A 21527-nucleotide genomic window follows, 5' to 3' on the forward strand; every position below is an offset into this window, starting at 1 on the left:
CCATAGACATGTGGAGCTTTGGATGCTGTATGATCGAGCTCCTCACTGGACAAATAGCGTTCGTTGGAGAGGATGAAATACACCAGCTCACGCACACCATAGAGGTAATCCTACAAGCTGCTGGTTGCTTTGTACTGCTAATTTACCATGCGAGGCGTGAGTAAGACATGTGCTACGAAGGAGGATAATTGCTGATTTATACTACAAGGGCGCAGATCTCATAGAAACCTCTCGAGGGGACATTAAAAATATCACCAACGTATATAAAATGAACTGCTGCAAGAAACGGCTCGGACCAGTGCACATGAATTAGTTCAAAAGTGGAGTCGGCTACTATTAAAACTATATTTTCAATGACATCTTTTAGTTAGAAATAATTTAGATTGGGTGGACTTTTCACGAGTTAGGGTTAGGGTTAGCTTACAACCCCCCCCCCAGGGATCATCACCCATGACCATAACCGTTGTGTTTATTTGTAGATGTTGAGTATTGGGTTTTGTTGTCTAATTTCAGATACTGGGAATGCCTCCAGCAGGAATGTTGGATTTGTCTTTGAAAAAGGAAAGATTTTTTGGTGAGGATTTTACTTTATGGCATATGATGAAATTTTCAGTTAGCAGTACTTGTGATCTTAAAGAAATATAAATGTTATTCCAACAATGTGAAATCCACAATGTTCAATCTCTGTGATGCTGTATAATGTGCAGACGAGCAGGGAAGGCCTCATCTTATCAGGCTTGACCAGTCGGGGGAGGACATCCTGCCCGGCTCCAAGGGGCTTGAGAGTGTTCTGGGCACCAGAGACCCTGACCTGCTGGATTTCATCAAGTGTTGCCTTCAGTGAGTGCACTACCTTTTCCCAGTAGAGCTCATCAAATATGTTAGATGAGCGGTTTGGCCAAACAGTCTATTACAAGGCAGACAATGCGGCTGAGTTGGCTAACCATACCCACCCCCTTAATGTTTCAACCAACGTTCTGTTAACATGAGACATGGTGAATCAATAATAATAATAATAATAATAATAATACATTTAATTTAGAGCGCCTTTCAAGACACCCAAGGCTTCTGTGTTTGCTGGCTTTTTTTGCTTTCATTTTGAGGGTGTGTTTATTTTTTGTAAAAGTTGGGAGTCATCAAAGAGAATGACGCCAGGGCAGGCTCTCAAGCATCCCTGGATGAAGGAGACCTCGCCGGAATACATGTTCCCATGCCCAGGAAACACAGCAAAAACGGTAAAAAAATAAAAAAGGAATAAAATATTTTTGGATGGATTTAGAATACTATTATTTTATTTAATATAACCATATCTATATTTTTAAATAAAATAACTGCTTAACGGTCAAGGTAAAACATTTGAATAACAAAGAGTCTGAAACATCTTTTGTAAACCTAAATCTCTTTATTGTATATTTTTTTGGATGTATTGTAAAGAGGGCTTCATTTCTTTGAATTCACAGTTTGGCTGAAGAACCTGGCTGGAACAACTTCGATTAAGAGAGGCCAACTGCCCTCCATTAATCTGAAACCGAACAAGGGCACTGACAGCCAGCCGAAGACGATGGATCAGAGGGGAACGGTACAACCCGGTAAACACGGGAGGATCCTGAGACCAATGACTTTAGAGGCCTTCTCCAAGATCGCTCCCATTAGATCGGCGTCACCAGCTCCCCCTTATAGCAACAAGAGGGCAACTGCTAGAACAAATGGTGCTGCAGCAAACTGGGACTGGGGAACAAGAAGACCAGCTGGCCAAGTGGGATTCTCCTGGGTCCCTCCCATTTGCGCCGCTGCACCGGCTCCTCCACCAAGAGTAAACCGGGAAACTGTAACCATAGATATTGGTGAAGCCAATGGCAACGAGGGGACATCCCCACCAGCTGGTCGAGCTGTATACACCCTGCTCCCTCCCATCGGTGTGCCTGCACCAGCTCCTCCACCAAGAGTAAGGGGCACAACTGGTTCCAAATATGAGGGTGCAGGTAATAGTGACCCAAGTTCAACCAGACCTGGGTCTCTTTTAAATCTGTGGATCCCCTTTGGCCAAGACGAGCAAAGTGCTGGAGCCATCAGGAACGCAGGAAGACCAAACCCAGATAGCCATGCAGGACACTCCCGGGTCCCTCCTATTGGCGCCGCTGCACCGGCTTCTCCACTGAAAGGAAAGTGCCCAACTGGTACCAAAGAGGATGGTGCAGTAAAAAGTGACAAAGGTTCAACCAGAACTGGGTCGCTTCTTAATCTGTGGATCCCCTTTGCCAAAGATGACCGAAGGGCTGCAGCCACCAGGGACGCAGGAAGACCAAACCCCGCTGGCCGAGCTGTAGACTCCCTGCTTCCTCCAATTGGTGGGGCTGCACAGGCTCCTGCACCAAGACGCCAGAGCCCAACTGGTACCCAAGAGGATAGTGCTGTTAAAAGTGACCCAGGTTCAACCAGACCTGGGTCGCTTTTTAAGAGAGGCAAACTGCCCTCCATTAATCTGAAACCAAACAAGGGCACTGACAGCCAGCCGAAGACGATGGATCAGAGGGGAACGGTACAACCCGGTAAACACGGGAGGATCCTGAGACCAATGACTTTAGAGGCCTTCTCCAAGATCACTCCCATTAGATCGGCGTCACCAGCTCCCCCTTATAGCAACAAGAGGGCAACTGCTAGAACAAATGGTGCTGCAGCAAACTGGGACTGGGTGGGATTCTCCTGGGTCCCTCCCATTTGCGCCGCTGCACCGGCTCCTCCACCAAGAGTAAACCGGGCAACTGTAACCATAGATATTGGTGAAGCCAATGGCAACGAGGGGACCTCCAGACCAGCTGGCCAAGCTGTGTACACCCTGCTCCCTCCCATCTGTGTGTGTGCACCGGCTCCTCCACCGAGAGGAAAGACCCCAACTGGTACCAAAGAGGATGGTGCTGCAAATAGCGACAAAGAGACATCCCCAACAGCTGGTCGAGCTGTATACACCCTGCTCCCTCCCATCGGTGTGCCTGCACCAGCTCCTCCACCAAGAGTAAGGGGCACAACTGGTTCCAAATATGAGGATGCAGGTAATAGTGACCCAAGTTCAACCAGAGCTGGGTCTCTTTTAAATCTGTGGATCCCCTTTGGCCAAGACAAGCAAAGTGCTGGAAGCCATCAGGACGCAGGAAGACCAAACCCAGATAGCCATGCAGGACACTCCGGGTCCCTCCTATTGGCGCCGCTGCACCGGCTTCTCTACTGAAAGGAAAGTGCCCAACTGGTACCAAAGAGGATGGTGCAGTAAAGAGTGACAAAGGTCCAACCAGACCTGGGTCGCTTCTTAATCTGTGGATCCCCTTTGCCAAAGATGACCGAAGGGCTGCAGCCACCAGGGACGCAGGAAGACCAAACCCAGCTGGCCGAGCTGTAGACTCCCTGCTTCCTCCAATTGGTGGGGCTGCACAGGCTCCTGCACCAAGACGCCAGAGCCCAACTGGTACCCAAGAGGATAGTGCTGGTAAAAGTGACCCAGGTTCAACCCGACCTGGGTCGCTTTTTAATCTGTGGATCCCCTTCGCCCAAGATGGACGAAGTGCTGCAGCCAACAGGGATGCAGGAAGGAAAAGACCAGCTGGCCAAGAAGGATACTCCCGGGTCCCTCCTATTGGCGCCGCTGCACCGGCTCCTGCACCAAGACGCCAGAGCCCAACTGGTACCAAAGAGGATGGTGCAGTTAAAAGTGACCCAGGTTCAACCAGACCTGGGTCGCTTCTTAATCTGTGGATCCCCCTTTGCTAAAGATGACCGAAGGGCTGCAGCCAACAGGGACGCAGGAAGGACCAAACCCAGCTGGCCGAGCTGTAGACTCCCTGCTTCCTCCAATTGCTGGGGCTGAACAGGCTCCTGCACCAAGACGCCAGAGCCCAACGTGTACCAAAGAGGATGGTGCAGTTGAAAGTGACCCACGTTCAGCCAGACCTGGCTCCCTTTTTAATCTGTGGATCCCCTTCGCCCAAGAAGGCAGAGGTGCTGCAGCCAACAGGGACGCAGGAAGAAAAAGACCAGCTGGCCAAGATGGATACTCCCGGGTCCCTCCGATTGGCACCGCTGTACCGGCTCCTCTACCCAGGGGAAAGAGCCCAACTGGTACCAAAGAGGATGGTGCAGTTAAAAGGGACTCAGGTTCAACCAGACCTGAGTCGCTATTTCAATTGTGGATCCCCTTCGCCCAAGATGGCCGAAGTGCTGCAGCCAACAGGGACGCAGGAAGACCAAACCCAGCTGGCCGAGCTGTAGACTCCCTGCTCCCTCCAATTGCTGAGGCTGAACAGGCTCCTGCACCAAGATGCCAGAGCCCAACGTGTACCAAAGAGGATGGTGCAGTTGAAAGTGACCCAGGTTCAACCAGACCTGGCTCCCTTTTTAATCTGTGGATCCCCTTCGCCCAAGAAGGCAGAGGTGCTGCAGCCAACAGGGACGCAGGAAGAAAAAGACCAGCTGGCCAAGATGGATACTCCCGGGTCCCTCCTATTGGCGCCGCTGTACCGGCTCCTCTACCCAGGGGAAAGAGCCCAACTTGTACCAAAGAGGATGGTGCAGTTAAAAGGGACTCAGGTTCAACCAGACCTGAGTCGCTATTTCAATTGTGGATCCCCTTCGGACAAGATGGCCAAAGTGCTGCAACCAACAGGGACGCAGGAAGACAAAAGCAGCTACCAAAGCGGGATGCTCCCGGGTGCCCTCCTATTGGAGCCGCTGCAGCCCAAAGCGATGGAGGGACATCTCCACCAGCTGGCCGAGCTGTATACTCCCTGCTCCCTCCAATCGGTGTGACTGCACAGGCTCCTGCACCAAGACACCAGAGCCCAACTGGTACCAAAGAGGATGGTGGAGTCAAAAGCGACACAGGTTCACCCATACCTGACTCGATTTCTTATCGGTGGATCCTCTCACCCATCTTGGATGGATTTGATCAACTGGTGGATTTGATCGGGAGGGTCCCGGGGGACCCTCCCGATCAAATCCACCAGTTGATGGGTTGATCAAGGAGAAAACAAAGGTATGTTTACATTACTTTCCACTACACTTTTGTGAAAAGTTTGATTCTCCATTCTTATTTCACACACAGATGAAAAAAAAAGTTCTTTATCATTGGAGACAGTTTTTGACACATTTCATTCAGTCCTTCTAGTTGCAGAGTTTTGCCTGTGCTAGGCTAGCGCACGGCAACGGTCAATACTAGCCTGTTAATAAAACAGTCTTACCCACTCCACAGTACACCCGAGGCAAATCAACTATAACGTCAGACGGTCGATGTAAATGTCTGTGTTGATAGAATAATGTTAGAAATAAACCAACCTTGCATTGCATTGCATTTTGAGGGGCTTGCTTTGTCTCAGCAGCAGTGTTATTATATTCCTGGTATTAGGCTACGGCAGCGGCGGACTCAGGGCCGGCGCTCGGCATAGGCGACCTAGGCGACTGGCAAATGCAGTGGGGGCGCCCTCTGGTGTCGACCTTAATTGGTCAATTAAAATATACGAAACAAACGGAGGAGGGGAGGGGGTGCGGGGAGCAATCGTCAGGGCGCCCGAAACCGTCACCGTGGTACGCAGGACAATGCAACAAATTGCCCGTTGCCGTGTGCTAGCCTAGCACGAGCGATCTCTGCAACTAGACGGACTGAATGAAATGTGTTGCAAACTGTCTTCAATGATAAAGAACTTGGGAATCAGGCCCTGTGTCCAAAATTCCGGACTACCCCTTTAAATTATTATTCGTAACCAATTTGTGTAGGCCTATGTATGTTCTTGACATCATATATACTACCATTAGATATATTATTATATTATCTGTATTAAATGCACACATTCTATTCAAATTAAATTGACAGCCATCACCCATCATACTACAATTTAAAGTGGTGGGCCAATGTTCGATGGTTAAGTAGTGGGGGCGAGTCATCTAGTGGCCAGACCTGTTGTTGGTCAATAGGCCACCGGGATACAAACATATTAATATAATACAAATCGATTTAATTGTTATGTTAAATCATTTTTTTCAAGAAATTTCGTAATAATAATAATGGAGGCTGAATAATAATTATACATGCATCTCTAGTTAGCACCTGTTAAAAAGCCACCCGAGCTGATGACGTAGCGAGTTCCACGTTGGCCCGGACGTGGCAGTGAGGCGAACAACTTGTTATTCTTGCTACACACATTGATAGACATTTTGTTTACCGGGCACATTTTACACCGTTTCCAGGAGCTAACACGTACAATGGGTCTCACCATTTCGTCACTCTTAAGCCGATTTTTTGGCAAGAAACAAATGAGAATCCTAATGGGTGAGATACACTTGCAAATTAGCATTAGCTTGTGCTACTGCTTTCTAAGTTGTTTGTCGTCTTTACTAATGATCTAAACTTTGGCTGAACATCGAAACTTGGTCGTTGGGCTACTTAAAAATGTTGAGAATCGTTAAGGAGAACAAAATCATGTTTTGGGCTAGAATTTAACACTTAAGGAATCATTTTAAATAGTTTTTAAAGTATGATTGCTAGCAGCTAAGGTTACAGAGCAGATAGCTACCTAGCATTAGCTACCTATCGTTTTGAGTAACATCATGTTAAACGTGTCTATTAAAGACCGTACTACTTCAATAAGTTAGCTCTGATCAACGTCTATAAGATCGTCATGTTTATGTTAGGTGAGGTTACATGACTCTCATGTTGACACATCGGTAGTATATATGGTGTTACTCAATCTACCTCTGTAATGTTAGTTCCATGTCGTGATATTGCACATATGGCCAGAACGATGTTTGTTTGACATTTAGCATTACATCAACGTAGAGTTAATTGTTATTTTAATATAGCTGTGAATTTCACATACAAGTGACCCCATTATCATTTAATTAATCGAATCAGTCATTGATTTGCTCACTGTATGTGTATGAGTGACGTGTAACGTTACACCAGTAGGATTCTCCTTGTTATCTTTATTGATGTAAACGCATAAAGCTTTAGCGGTTAAAGTCTGCTTGTACATCTTTGCCAGGGACGATTCTAGGTTTCATAAACATCCGGTGCTTAGCCCAGAGGGAAAATAAAACCATCCCTCTGGGCAATTAATAATTAATAATAAATAATATCCGGGATTTTAGCCCTGAATAAAACAGCCTAGTGACGCCACTGATCTGTGCCAGGTTAAAATAGACAAATCCATAATATAGATACCTATGTTTGCCTAACTGAACAAACAAAAATTGATCTCTTTATCATTATCCCTCTACAGTGGGGTTGGATGCTGCAGGAAAAACTACTATCTTGTACAAACTGAAGCTTGGAGAGATTGTGACCACCATCCCAACTATTGGTAAGATGTAGTAATTTTCATTATTATTGACATTTTTCGATTTTGATGAGTCAATGTGTTAAGGTTATTCCATGTCTTCTGTTAAGGTTTCAATGTGGAGACGGTTGAGTACAAGAACATCTGTTTCACTGTATGGGATGTGGGTGGCCAGGACAAGATCCGACCACTGTGGAGGCACTATTTCCAGAATACACAGGTAGGCCAAGAACCGCCCACGATGCTTAGTTCATGAGTGACCGTTATTACCTTCTTCTTCCGACCTGTGAATACTCTTAACTTCAACTTTGAATTGGTTATTTCAGTTAGAGGTTTGGTTACTTTCTGTAAGTTATGATAAATCGGACTAGGTGTTAAATTATAGGGAAGTGACGGAATAAAGAGCACACTAAATACATTTAAAAACACTATTACCTGAAGACTGCAGTTCAATGCATATTAATAATGAATAGCTTTGTGTGCATATGAACACTAAAACAGTCTTGATTGCAAAAGTTTGACAGTAGCTGGCATAGATGCGTTTGCATCCAATGGTACGTCTAGAAAAACACAAACCATATAATTGACTCAATGGTGTAATAGCATGAACCATCACAAGTTGTAATAATAGGATTCCTGTTCCACAACCATCTTCCAATTTAACATCACGTGTACAAAGCATTGTGTACGCAGCACACACGAGTCGACACACTGGTTAACTGAAGGGGAAATCAAGTGAAATATTTCCGGTCTTTTGCTAACAATGTGTTTTGCTCTTTGCATCCAGGGCCTCATCTTTGTAGTTGACAGTAACGACAGAGAGAGAGTGGCTGAATCTAACGAGGAACTGAATAAAATGGTGGGTATCAAGTACATACAATATCATAATGGACAATATACTGGGCTGTGAAATCTAGCCTAAAGCCATATCGTACTGTACTACTCAGTGGTGACGCCATCTGACTATTTTAAACAGTGTTCACCGTGTGATAGGCGTAAGAGGATTGTTGATCAGTAGTCTACTGTAGTTTGGCTGTTGTCAATATCGGATAACCAGAAACTATTGAGTTTCTTTGTTCAACAAGAGAAATGAAGCCGCTAGCTGTTAGTAAAATTGATATGACGGACTTGAAATGTTTTTATTTAATATTTTGGGGAGGGGGGATATGCTTGGCATATTATTTTTAACCATGTTTGTATAACCACATTTTTTCTGTTCATTTAGTTGGCGGAGGAGGAGTTGAAAGATGCCGTTTTGCTGGTGTTTTCTAATAAGCAAGATCTTCCCAACGCCATGTCTGTCAGTGAACTCACAGATAAACTCGGCCTTCAGAACCTCCGCAACCGAACTGTAAGTCAAGTCCCCATCATGACATGTTTCCGACATTTCCATTTGGTAGGCCTTAAGGACTTCATGGTCCGGCAAAGAAAAATCACAACCTCCAATCGAGAAAACATCAAACACGATCATCTAAGAATTAACAGATTTTGGGTGCAATGTGGTCTCGGACAAGTAGCCAACTAAGCTCAGATCATAGTTGTAGGCTAGCTAGGTCTCCTGCAATTCAAAAAATCCTGCAATGTGTTGGTCTAAAAATCTGCCCCAAAAAAATTATTTGTGATTCAAAGACGCATCGTCTTATGAAAAGGTTTCAAGAACCTTTTGATTTTCAAACACTTGAACCCTAACCCATTAAGGGGATAATATAGATTAGATCGATTATTAGGTCCATCATTACAGATGTTTAGGGTCCAAAACCTAGTCCATATACAAATGGTTACCTAAAATTAACTACACTTACTAGTCTCCATACCAGTTGCCTACCAGAATGGCGGCGATGCAGCTCTCTGATATTACGTGAGTACTTTGTCGAGGTACCCAAAGAGCTAAAGTGTTTAAAATGATAACGTCCTTTGTCCTGTAGTGGTACGTCCAGGCTGCCTGTGCTACCCAGGGCACTGGACTATACGAAGGGCTCGACTGGCTCTCCAACGAACTGTCCAAGCAGAACTGATGGACTTCACTGGACAACACAAGATCAAGGGAGGGAGTGAGGAGCAAAGGGTGCAGCACCAGAAAAGGAGAGAAGACCACATTCAATGAAAAAAATATATTTTGGGGTTTTATTTTTAGTACTTGCTATCCCAAAAAAGGACTTGTCTTGTGGACAATGCAATCAGCGTAATTGGAACATATTAATATGCTTCTCTTATACTTCTTTTAACTTTATTGGTTTTATTGTAAGTATCCTTTTACTACGTTTCTCCTTTTGTTGCCAACCTTTGCATGATGAGCAAAATGGTGTTTTGAAGGTATCATTCAATCAGAGAAGAGCGTTAACTCATGTCACTCTTGCTCCTCCTTCAGCCAATGTTGGCAGACATCACCCTCAGCCACTTTTATAATGTTCGATTTTTCATTGTCATGGAAAGGACTAACCTGCGGTTTAGATGATTAACTAACTTACTAGCTTTTGGTTATGGATAACCTGCTGTGTACCGCTAGCTATTAACCACCACCCTCCCGGGAACATTGGTTTCCCATCACTGCTTTCACCACTTTTTCATCTTCCCTGTGTCTGCTGTTATATAAGCCCCACTGTAGCTTGTTAAAATGAGCTGGAGAAGGATGGCATTAATTAAATGAATGGATTTTTTTTGTTTTACATGTGTGTGAACATGTTGACCTCTAAGTAAAAGGAACCAAAAAGGAACAGTGTGCCTTCTGGTCTCTTTACACCTATCTGTCATCGTTTCTGCTCGCATTCTCAGCTTTTCTTTTGTTAACGGAATTCTGCAATAAAGAGTTCAAGTAGAGTGTGTGTGAAGGCACATGGTCAGTGATGCCTGGGCTGGCTCTATTTAAACCAACTACACTAAGCAGATTTATTCAATCAATTACGACTCCTTTTGTCTGTGCTGTGTCCGAAAAAATAAATAAAAATAATGGCTTGTGCTTTTACAGTATTTGCACTAAGTCAGTACTATTTAGTTAAAGCAGCATGTTATTTTTGTTTTGTTCATTTCTTTTTTGTTCCATACCATTGTGAATGCTCTGTTGAACCCTGCATTTGAAGACCGAAGATGACCTTGGTTAATCTTCCCCCTCCCACACTAGAAAACACCATTCATACCAGCCCAATACCGTAGCTGGACTTACATTCCAAACTATGCTTTCAGATTCTGCATGAAGCTGCCACGATTTAAGGTGATGCGCTAGCAATGTTTTACAAAAAAATGTATGAATACAGTCACTTTAAAATGTTTGGCCCTTGTGGAAAAAAATAAATAAATTGATTTGTGTCAATTTGTTTTTATATCAACACATCTTTGCAAGTGCTGACATGTGTCCATAGAGATACTATTGTGGATGACATGCCCCTTAATGTATCGCCAACAAAACTGCCTTTGTCTTAATCCAAAACTCCATTTCTATTTATTTGAAGTGAAGGGTGATCATTTAGTTGTGAAATTAGTAATCACTAACAGGTGTAGGATGACTGCATAATAGATAGGCCTACTTTTGGCCTTCAAACTACAATACTACAGTATTGAATGAATCCCGTATTAGACTAAGATAGTGGTTACATAATGAGGCTTGTATTGACAAGTACATATCTCTGCTCATGCATTAATGACTGCTAATCAGGCTTAGTGGAGCTAGGTCAGAGTAGAGGAGTGTGTGGGCAAATGTTTGTTTATGAGAGGCGTATTGGATCACCACTGGAGTAATTTGACTAAAATAACTTTTTTTGAACAGTGGAATGAATTGCACTCTGTAGACTGAGCTTTTATTAACGTAAGTAAAAGATATTTGCACGTTACGTTTGTTCTAGAGTTTATTTAACAGCAGAGAGGCTATTAGAGTTTCATTATGTTCGCTCCATCTTTCTCCTTGGATTAATAACATTTTACGATTTGTCTCAGGGTCTGCCTTTAGTTGTAATACATAAACTATTACATAAACTTCAACATTTATTTTTTCATAATTTTTACATAATAGTCTGTTTTCACACATTGCCTAGTGGGAGAACCTTAGCAAAAGCAGATTTATTCAGTGTTTTGTTTCCAGAATATTCCAGAAGTTCTTTCTTTGAATACTTAATGTGTGAAGACACTCTTTGGTCCACGCATGCTGTTAGTGAACCACTAAGCCATATGCTCCAGTTGGGAGCCTAATCCTACAGCACTTCTATCAGGCCTCATTCGATTCAAAGCTTTGCCTTGCATCACAACCAGCAAGTAACAGCAGCATCTACGGTACGATGCAGTCGATCTGATCCTGGAAGTCCTCGTGCAGGGAGATGCCCGACCTGAATTTACCCACGCCTGTTCCGAGGCCTTCGTATTCCCAAGCTAGGGAGAACCTGGTGAAGGCCATCCCGCCGCGGATACTCTGTCTGCTGGTCTGTGGGGGAGTGGACTGTCGCTATGAAGGCCCTGCCTGCTGGAGAGCCAACCAACAGGCCATACGAGGCCTCTTCTCCTCCTGGTGAGGAAACAATCTGGGGACAGAATGGATGATTATTATGCAATCTGGTATGAAATTCCAAATGGAGTAAGGGTCTCGGTGAATCATCATGAAGAGATTCTGTTTCAAATTTCAAATTGCGCTCAATTGTGGAATTCATGTCTGTTTTGATGTGATTAATAATCCAACATGCTTTTTCCTCAGGGTGACTGATGACATTGTTGCCATGGCGCGACCCTCCTCGCACCTTATGGAGAAGTTCAACATTATAGAGCAGTTCCATAGGTAATCACTGTTCAATGTAGCTTCTAATGCCTTATGTTTCACTTACTAGATGTGGATTAGATTGTGGATTGTGGATTAGATTGTGGATCGTGGATTATGTGTTTGTTTCATGAGCTGGTGATCACAGGTACATATCACATATATGCTGGACACATATTTGGACGTGTCTATCAGGTTAACTATTGGTCATCTGGCTAATGGTAGCTCATCTAAAAGGTGCTATAGGTAAGATAAGGTCAGGTAAGACCTTTTTTTGGATAGAATATAACCATCAGTCAGCTGTTGGTGAGTGAAATACTCAGTGAGAATATCTGCTCTGGTTGATTGCATGTCCGCCTCTGGTGACTTGACCCTTCATATTCCATCTAAATCGGCATAGCTTGTGACTTTGTGGTGACTTGCGATTCTCCTTGTTGGGCGTATTGTAGCAGGTGACAAAGAGGGTGAATGGTTAACCTGCACTCAACCCAAGAGTGTGCACAGTTGGATTGACATCAACACAGCCCCGTTACTACAGCTTTCCCTGCTTTCACTCACAGCCATTGGATAAAAGCCCATCTTATAAAAAGTGTCCGTCCCACAGTGGTATGACTTTTGGGAAAACTAGAGCCAATCAAAATGCGGAGCATCGTCTCAATCTGTGGGATGTAGAATAAGGAACATAAATGCGGTGCAGCCCTGCATAACGCAGGACACCCGGTCACCCTACGCCTGCCTCTGTATGAAACGATCCAGGTTCTAGAGCGCTCTCGGATCACACACAGGGGAGGTGGCCATTTGTAGGTAGGGAGTGGAGGATGTTCTCTCCACGGATGGGGGTACTCCTGTTACAATGGGCCTGTATGTTTCTGCAGGTTGAACATCAAATCCATCATCAACATGGCAGCAAGCCCGGGGAGCATGCCCACTGTGGGCCTCCCCTGGACCCTGAGAGCGGCTTCACCTACTCTCCGCAGTCCCTTCATGGAGAACAGCAGTAGGAGACCCCCCTGCTCTGCCATCACATACACACTCCTCGTTTTAAACAGCACTGAACTGCCCCTTGTTGTTGCTGATGACTGTGTGGTGTGTGTGTGTGTGTGTGTGTGTGTGTGTGTGTGTGTGTGTGTGTGGTGTGTGTTGTGTGTGGTGTGTTGTGTGTGTGTGTGTGTGTGTGTGTGTGTGTGTGTGTGTGTGTGCGCGCATAGTTTTCTTTTACAACTTTGGGATGCCAGATTTCGGTGTGTCATCTCTGGTGGGCATCATCGATGGCGTCAAAGTTTTGGCCTTTGCCGTGAAAGAGGGGGCGGGTGGGCTGTGCACTGTCATGCTGGTCTAGGGAGAACAGGTAATACTTCACATTGTGTGTGTGTGTGTGTGTGTGTGTGTGTGGGTGTGTGTGTGTGTGTTTGTGTGTGTGTGTGCATGTGCTTGTGTGGAAGGAGGAAGAAGACCATATTATATTATTTTGCAATGCATTTATCTGAGATAATCAATAAATCACCTCCTTTGATATCAGCTATGGTAGTCCCGGTACATAGATTACATCCATACATTTTGCAAAGAACTAAAGCTTCCCCCCCCCCCCCCCCCTCTCTCTCTCTCTCTCTCTCTCTCTCTCTCTCTCTCTCTCTCATCTCTCTCTCTCTCCCTCTCTCTCCCTCTCTCTCTCTCTCTCTCTCTCTCTCTCTCTCTCTCTCTCTCTCTCTCTGCAGGGGTCCTTATAGCCTGCTACCTGGTGTACATCCTGCGCATCAGTCCCAGTGAGGCGGTGCACTACGTGCGCATCAAACGGCCCCGCTCCATCCAGACCCGCGCTCAGATCCAGCACGTCTTTGACTTTGCCCGGCTGCTCAGCACCCAGCTGGCCCAGTACCCAGACCTCAGCTGCCGCCACGGGGCCCACTTCACCCTGCAGCACTACCTCAACCGCCAGGCCCTCCTGCTGCACGGGCCCGAGGCGCGGACCCTCAGACACACACCCAAGGTACACAACCTGTCTTGGCTGGTCGTTGCTAAACTTGTATTTTTAATGCCACTTACCTGGGACCAAACTATGGTATAATATTCAACATCATATAATCAACAAATCTGCACCTGAGGTGGATATTGTAGCTAACTGATGTAATTGTATCACGTGGAATGGTGAAACATTTATCATAAATTGCATCATGTATGGTATAATATAATATAACAGCAATGGTGAATCATATATTGTAAATCATAGTCATATATTTGACCACACAACACCCATGGTATGATGAACAGGAATGTTGAAGTTGTTCAAACATCAAAATAGATGATGCCCGTCATATATAATATAGATTAATTTACCAGATCTCTTCCATCTTGCATGCGTCTATTGTAATGATGCAGTTTACAGATTAGGCTACAGTGTTGAATGTGGTTGGCCAATCTGAATTATATTCTCTGCCATTGAATTTTTGTAGCTTCTCCAATTTGGAGAACTCGTTTTGGATAGAAGCGTGTGCTACTGGACTCCATGTAAATGTCATGGTGTTCCACTGTGCTCTCCCTTCTCAGGTGGTGTACCTGCTGTGTGTGTGTCTCTCATGCCTGGCCCTGGGGGTCCCAGCCCCTCCGGAGGTCCACGCGGAGCTGGAGAAGAGGGCGGGGCTGCGCACCCTGGGCAGGGCAGTGAGGGAGACCCTGGTCAGCAAGCAGTACCTCCCCCTGCTGAAGGAGGGCCACAGGGGCTCCTGGCTGGGCTCCTCGGGGTCCATTTCCTCCTGGGATGAGCCAGTGGGATTCTGGGAGAGGAAGAGAGAGCTGCTGGTGAACAAGAGAAGCTACAGTGATTCAGACCTGACCAAGATTACGGTCAACAAGGTCAGCCATTCTAAGATGAATTTTCTTAAGGCAGAAATTGTTAATAAAAACAATATGAGGCGCAATTTCAAAATAAGTGTTCTTACTTATATTTTATTCCGGACGGGAAATGCAGGTCAAAGTATAATGCCTTCTTTAAAGTGTATCATTCATGTTTCGAGTATGATCTTCATGATGTTTATAATTATAACCGTTTTTCCTCTGGTTGTGTTCTTAATCAAAGGACCTAGAGCTGGGCCCCTACTGCATCCCTACACTGGGAAGAGCGAGAGAATGGTGTGGGCGCGACCTGATACGAGCTGATCTGAGACCAGTCAGTCCCAGCCCTTCCTCCCGTTCAGCAGAACGCCAAAGCAACCAAAAAGAAAAAAAACAGAGGTCATGCATTATCCCAAAACCTGTCAGTAAGCCCAAAAACTCCAGTGTTCCTCGATCAAGATGCACGGCTAAAAACAACCCGGCACTGCCTATGTTCAGCTCCAACGTCGATGTAAGCCATATCCTCATCAACGTGGAACTTTTGGCCCTTTGTCCCGAGGGCGGGTTAAAATGTGGTAGGCTACTGACGTACGTGTTTTTTCTCTTGGGCTTCAGCTGCGTAGAAATCGTCACAAACCAGGCACTTCAGCGGCGCGTTTAGTCGCCAAGGCATTGGCCAATCAGGATCCTCTGGGGGAGACTGTTCTGCAACGGTCAGCTCTGCTGCAGGTGAACTCCCTCGACAATAAGTACACAAACAAACATATAAAGGGTGCTACTAGATAGCTTAACATAATAACAATCCCTAACCCCATCATAATTTCAACCTTAACAAATTTAACCTTTCCCTTTGAACCTAAATTGAACCTTCCGACATCTACAATTTTCAAGCCATCATGGGAATCGCCACCATAAATGTCTAATAGTTTCACCCTGCAATCATCAAACAAAACCAACAATAGCATCATCTTCATCCCATCATATAGCTGATGGTGTGTCAGGCTCCATGCAGTAAAACCAGTGGTCTGTGGTCTATATCTGAACCACAGGAGGAGCTGAACAGTAGTGAGTGCGGCTGGACTTTGTTGGTGACGGAGAGCGATCCACATGTTCTCAGCTGTATGCTGTGGTCCTGGCTTGAGAAACTCAAGGTAAGACATGTTTTTGATAGAAAGAAACACAAACGTCCAATGGCAACATCTTTATTCCGAAATAGGACATATAAAGGCAAGACAGGCTACAAGAATGAGGAGAGCCTATATGAAGGCTTGCTATTAAATTGGAATCAAATAGTGATATTATTGGTTATGATGTTATAGCCACTGGATCATATATACATTTTAAATGTTTTACCTTGTAATGTAGAATTGGTAAGGAATGTGTACAGTTTTAATACATTTGTTTTCTGCATGCAATGTAGGCACATGAGAAATGAAATATGATCATTTTTCAATCAACAATGTGCAATTATTCCCTCTGAAAAGAGTAAAGAAGGTTTATGCCTCCCCCTGAGTCTGAGATCTGCCCAGTCTATAGACCAGTTCAAAACGCAACTGGAAACTCACTTTTTTACATTGGCTTTTAATACAGATTAAGATTTTATTTTATCTTATTCATTGTTGTTGCTAATATGCAATATTAAGCCTTCTTGTTCTTTGTTTTGTTTTTTATATTGTATTTGTGTACAGCACTTTGGTCAACTACTGTTGTTTTAAAATGTGCTATATAAATAAACTTGACTTGACTTGACTTGACTATGCCCACTCTACTCCAGGATCCTGTTTTGAGTGCCGGAGACGTGGAGAAGATAACCTCAGGAGCCAACCATACAAACCCACTTGCTGCCCTTCGGATGGTAAAGAATCCACACATTCATCTGCTAGACTTTGTCTGGCTAAACCATAATGTTTACTGAATGTCCGTATTAAAAAGATACATATTAAAAGGTGTGTGATTGCAGCCTCAGAGACATACCATCTCCTGTCTGTTGAGCTGTGTGGGAACAGTGGTCAGCTTGTGTCCACATAGAGAGGACGCAGTACTGCAGCGTCTGCTGAAAGCAGTTACTAGGGTAAGAGGTGTGTGAGTGTGTGTGTGTGTGTGTGTGTGTGTGTGTGTGTGTGTGTGTGTGTGTGTGTGTGTGTGTGTGTGTGTGTGTGTGTGTGTGTGTGTGTGTGTGTGTGTGTGTGTGTGTGTGTGTGTGTGTGTTCGGTGTGTGTTGTGGGGGAGGTAAAGCGTTTCCTATGTGAAATCCCTACATTTTGTTACTATTGTTATTTTTCATCTTGGGCTCTGAATTTGAATAACTTGATCCAACAGCAACCCCCGGAGGAAACGGCAAATCATGCAGCGGTGATGAAGGTTTTTAAGGAAAGTTCCAGAGAAACTTTTAAAAGCAACGTTGTCCCTCCACAATGATTACAACTGAACTTCCGACTGTGGGACTTCAATAAAACGCGGATGGTACAAAATATGGATTTACCACAAGAACATTCAGGCTTCCGTCAACAAAAATCAACACACACTATGTTTGACATCAACACATCGACGATCCTATCCTATTTTTTCATCCTTTCTGATGTTGCGATGTAGCTACACCCACCCAACCCCCAACCATATTTTTTTTTTTACATTGTTTATTCATATTTTATTCAGTGCTGGTGTTTTTGTGGTGCTTTTATTTTACTATCTTGCATTTTATGTGATTTATGTTGCGTGTATTATATTGTTGGTGTGCTTAAAAACAATAAAAACGTTGAATAATAATCAATACTCTCGGAAGGATCTGACTATTGACAGAAAAGAAAAAGCCTATGTTCATTTTGTATTCTAAAGAATACATTGACTACATTGTCAATGACAATTATCGTGAAAACTGTAATGTGTCTTTATGAATTAAAATATTTATTTCCATTGACCGTCTGTATGTCATGCATTGCGGTTGGAAAGTTTGTCATCTCTGTAGCGACGTTGCCATGGTGGCAAGATGACAAGTAGCTCCCAAGCAATCTGTGTTTTCGCCCAACGGACACTTTAGTTGTGTTGAAAAGACAACACAGGTAAGTTATTTTCACGAAAAGTTTCGTAAGGCCCACCACAATATCTAATGAAGCCCTATAACTAGATTAATATTTTCGTTCTTTAGCGAAATTACGACCTTTCAATCCAGTATGCTATTCAGTATGCTACCACTATCGAGTATCAATTTCTTGTTTGTTGCAAATGAGTAACTATGAATCACAGTCAACAATGTTTTTAATTGCATTTCAGATTAGCTATGCCTGACGGTGAGCCTTGGGTTGGCTCCTGGAGGCCCCACAAGCCCAGAGGACCCATAGCTGCTCTCTATGGGAGCCCAGGGCCCAAATATGCCCTACCTGGACTCATCGGTAGCCAACAACCTCTTCACCAAACCACCTTCCAATGCCAACGTCCAATGTCACCACTATTACTCTTTAACAAATGTGTACATCCCATTGGTTTACATGAGTTTTACCCTTACAGGTATTGATAACCATGACCCCTGCAGACTGAAAGCGCCAGTGTTTAGTTTTGGAACGCGCCACGGGCTGATCGGCGCAGACTGCTCCCCAGGACCCAGGTACCTGGTCCCCGCCAACATCACCAGGGTGGGCCGGTCTGGAACCCCAGCCTACTCTCTGTACGGGCGCTACAAGGAACCCATGCGCTTCGATATCCCTGGTCCAGGTCAGCAGAAACCCTGATGTCATATGTAAACTGTAATATGGAATTTTACTTCCTGTAGCGACCAACACGAGTAGAAAACCGAAGCACAAGGTAGTGCCTAGCCTTGAGCATTATATTATTGGGGCCCAGTATTTTTCCTTGCTATACACCTACAGCCTCAAAGGAAACCCATATTGAGAAATATAATAGATAAGTACTGATTATTGAAATGAATTTGTTCTTGTTGTATTTATATTTAGCCCAGTAGACCTAAAAAACGATTCTGTCCACCTTGTCTAAAACTTCTCTTTTGAAAATTCTGCTGTTTGTCGTCATGCTTTTAGGTCAATACTCACCCGAAAAGGCTGGAAGGTCACTCTACTACTCTGCGCCAGCTTTCTCTCTGACTGGCAGGAGCAAGGACTTCAACAATGACAAGACGCCTGGTAAAATAGGATCATCATTTATTTCACTATTCTGGCAGAATGTCTTCAGAATATAAAGCATTGAGATAGGAATCTGAGCAACCGAAAGAGAGCAGAGATCATATATGTTTATACAAAAGTGCTTCTGTAGGGAACGAGATCAAGATAGTCGTTGCAGAGTCGGGGTCCTAATGTGTAGTCATCATCATGATGCAGGCCCTGCTGCATACATGCTGCCCTCTGTGCTGGGCCCCGGGACAGTCTGCAAGACAGCAGCCCCCAACTACTCCCTCTGTGGACGCAGCAAGGTCGGCAGCTTCCATGAAGACCTGCAGAAAGTGAGTCCATGTTATTGCTTAGAAATGTATCATTGTAAGTATTCAATAATAAAAATTAAATGCTGTAGATATTTCCTAGAAATCAAGATATAGCACTTTATCGATCCGAGACGGTCAATTTGGGTGTCACAGCAGCAAGTACAGGGATAAAGATTGAAATTAATCTGCCAAAAATATACAGAAAGTATACTAGTGTAGTATAAACACAGTAGAAATTATCCAAAAATAAAAGTAAACATTATTGACATTTGACTCATAGAGGACTTGATCTGAATAATACTATTATTTGTATAAATTTCCAATGTAGACCCCCGGCCCTGGGACCTATAAGGCAGTGGACCCTTCCTTCTTCAAATACAAACCTCCTCAGTATAGCATGACGGGACGGAACAGCATGTCTGGGGACAACACCAAGAAACCAGGCCCTGGAGCGCATCGGCCCGAGAAGGCAAGTTGGACATATATGTTATTGAGTCTAAACATTTGTTCTCCAGGCCTCTGTTAAAGCTAGATACGAGAGAGAGAGAGAGAGAGAGAGAGAGAGAGAGAGAGAGAGAGAGAGAGAGAGAGAGAGAGAGAGAGAGAGAGAGAGAGGAGAGAGAGAGAGAGAGAGAGAGAGAGAGAGAGAGAGAGAGAGAGAGAGAGAGAGAGAGAGAGAGAGAGAGAGAGAGAGAGAGAGAGAGAGAGAGAGAGAGAGATGAGAGAGAGAGAGAGAGAGAGAGAGAGAACAAAAGAAAAATACCCTTACCCTAAATATATTGTTAAGGAGCCTGTCCCTCACTCATAGCTGACAGACAACAATGGCATTGCTAACCAATTACACTCAAATGACACATGTTGCCTACAGCACCTTAAATCACACTTTTCTGTCCTCAGGTGACCTGCACCAGAATTACCGCTCCCAGCTTCTCCTTTGGAGTGCATCATTCCCAGTTCACAGTACCTCTGATCATCAATGTTGCTGAGTAGTTTTCCTTAGAAGAGAATAAAATCTGTTCTTTGCGTTTATCAGCCTTCTTCAGAGAATAAAAACTCATAAGAACAATAAAATGAGAACGTTACCCTAATTGTTTCATTGATTTGTTGATATTTAGTACATTATACTTTGATGATATCCCTAGCATTCTACATATGCACAAATACTTTTTAATGTTGAGTTATCGTTCAAAAGTACAGGACACAAATGTTGTTTGCATAGGGACTGTTAATTAATAAGTTATTTCTATCTAATATGTGCCTCATGTGTAGTTTGAAAAGTGCCATTCTCCATTAGTCCACCAAAGGGCGATATTGTCTTACAGTTTCCTATGGCTTGATATTATTTCCCCTTCAAAATAATGCAGTATAATTTGCGTGACCAATACTGTCTACTGTTACCATTGGCTTGGTAGATGTAGAGGGCTTTTTATTCTACCACTATCCTGAACTTTGAACCACTATGAATGACCTCGCCAGATTCCCTCTGTGATAGAGCTGTCCACGGTGCTGAAGTCTCTCTACAGCCCATGTGGAGGGACTGGTCATTCCACAATACATCATCATTTAATACCTATACCTAAGTGAATAAGGTTATCATACACCTTTTGTAAATAAAGCAGGCTACTTGATATTGCACTTCTGAAATGCATGATCATATCGTCCATTTATGCGGAACAGCATCGTGCAAACCTACCACCCTCCAGAAGATTTATCTTGGCTCTTTTTGAGTGTATTGGTTGGGTCACTTCATCCAACGATTCAACACATGTGAGGCATGATACACTTGTCACAACAATCCATTTATAGATGGGAGACTTTCCCTAAAGAGGAAAAAAAGAAAACATTGTGTATCGTTCCAAGGCCAGTGAGGGTTCCCCCCACTATGCTTGATTATGTATCAATAATTAATTTGTATGAGAGCTTGAATATAACCAATAAGTACTAAATTAAGGACATAGATCTGTGCGTTTGTGTGTGTGTGTGTTTGTGTGTGTGTGTGTGTGTGTGTGTGTGTGTGTGTGTGTGTGTGTGTGTGTGTGTGTGTGTGTGCGTGTGTTTGTGTGTGCGTGCGTGTGTGTCTGTGCATGTGTCTGTGTACGTATACACGTGTGGCTGTGTGTGTGTGTGTGTGTGTGTGTGTGTGTGTGTGTGTGTGTGTGTGTGTGTGTGTGTGTGTGTGTGTGTGTGCATGTATGTGTGTGTGTGTGTGTGTGTG

The 21527-nt window shown here is 44.1% G+C and overlaps 3 protein-coding genes across 3 annotated transcripts; all 3 read left to right on the top strand.

Annotated features, from left to right (window-relative positions):
• The first annotated feature begins 6006 nt into the window (after positions 1 to 6006).
• LOC115550729 (ADP-ribosylation factor 4) lies at positions 6007 to 10622 on the top strand. The gene is made up of 6 exons (XM_030366010.1): positions 6007 to 6313; positions 7263 to 7343; positions 7430 to 7539; positions 8107 to 8178; positions 8545 to 8670; positions 9245 to 10622. Exons 1-6 carry the CDS (start codon positions 6247 to 6249, stop codon positions 9332 to 9334), a joined length of 546 nt encoding a protein of 181 aa, XP_030221870.1. The 5' UTR covers positions 6007 to 6246; the 3' UTR covers positions 9335 to 10622.
• A 246-nt stretch (positions 10623 to 10868) lies between these two features.
• Positions 10869 to 17653, top strand: LOC115551477 (protein tyrosine phosphatase domain-containing protein 1). The gene is given in 16 exon segments (XM_075074214.1): positions 10869 to 11118; positions 11620 to 11811; positions 11995 to 12075; positions 12930 to 12957; positions 12960 to 13034; positions 13036 to 13051; positions 13263 to 13363; positions 13366 to 13402; positions 13770 to 14041; positions 14599 to 14904; positions 15128 to 15394; positions 15499 to 15612; positions 15933 to 16034; positions 16658 to 16738; positions 16844 to 16954; positions 17203 to 17653. Coding segments are annotated over 15 exon segments (1878 nt in total). The 5' UTR covers positions 10869 to 11118; positions 11620 to 11623; the 3' UTR covers positions 17302 to 17653.
• Positions 17654 to 17809: 156 nt separating this feature from the next.
• Positions 17810 to 20400, top strand: cimap1b (ciliary microtubule associated protein 1B). The gene is made up of 7 exons (XM_030367257.1): positions 17810 to 17942; positions 18154 to 18272; positions 18388 to 18591; positions 18915 to 19016; positions 19212 to 19333; positions 19641 to 19781; positions 20210 to 20400. The coding sequence occupies exons 2-7, from the start codon at positions 18161 to 18163 to the stop codon at positions 20300 to 20302; spliced, it is 774 nt and encodes a 257-aa protein (XP_030223117.1). The 5' UTR covers positions 17810 to 17942; positions 18154 to 18160; the 3' UTR covers positions 20303 to 20400.
• The last annotated feature ends 1127 nt before the right edge of the window (positions 20401 to 21527 follow it).

This window comes from Gadus morhua, chromosome 9, assembly GCF_902167405.1.
Source record: "Gadus morhua chromosome 9, gadMor3.0, whole genome shotgun sequence".
Taxonomy (NCBI): domain Eukaryota; kingdom Metazoa; phylum Chordata; class Actinopteri; order Gadiformes; family Gadidae; genus Gadus; species Gadus morhua.

What these genes read in the sequence shown, in the direction of transcription:
- LOC115550729 (XM_030366010.1), top strand. Translation starts at nt 6,247, where the DNA reads ATGGGTCTCACCATTTCGTCACTCTTAAGCCGATTTTTTGGCAAGAAA. An exon ending in ACAAATGAGAATCCTAATGG is followed by an intron (nt 6,314 to 7,262) that starts GTGAGATACACT and finishes ATCCCTCTACAG; the next exon opens with TGGGGTTGGATGCTGCAGGA. An exon ending in ACGAGGAACTGAATAAAATG is followed by an intron (nt 8,179 to 8,544) that starts GTGGGTATCAAG and finishes CTGTTCATTTAG; the next exon opens with TTGGCGGAGGAGGAGTTGAA.
- cimap1b (XM_030367257.1), top strand. Translation starts at nt 18,161, where the DNA reads ATGCCTGACGGTGAGCCTTGGGTTGGCTCCTGGAGGCCCCACAAGCCC. An exon ending in TCCATGAAGACCTGCAGAAA is followed by an intron (nt 19,334 to 19,640) that starts GTGAGTCCATGT and finishes TTTCCAATGTAG; the next exon opens with ACCCCCGGCCCTGGGACCTA. An exon ending in GAGCGCATCGGCCCGAGAAG is followed by an intron (nt 19,782 to 20,209) that starts GCAAGTTGGACA and finishes TTCTGTCCTCAG; the next exon opens with GTGACCTGCACCAGAATTAC.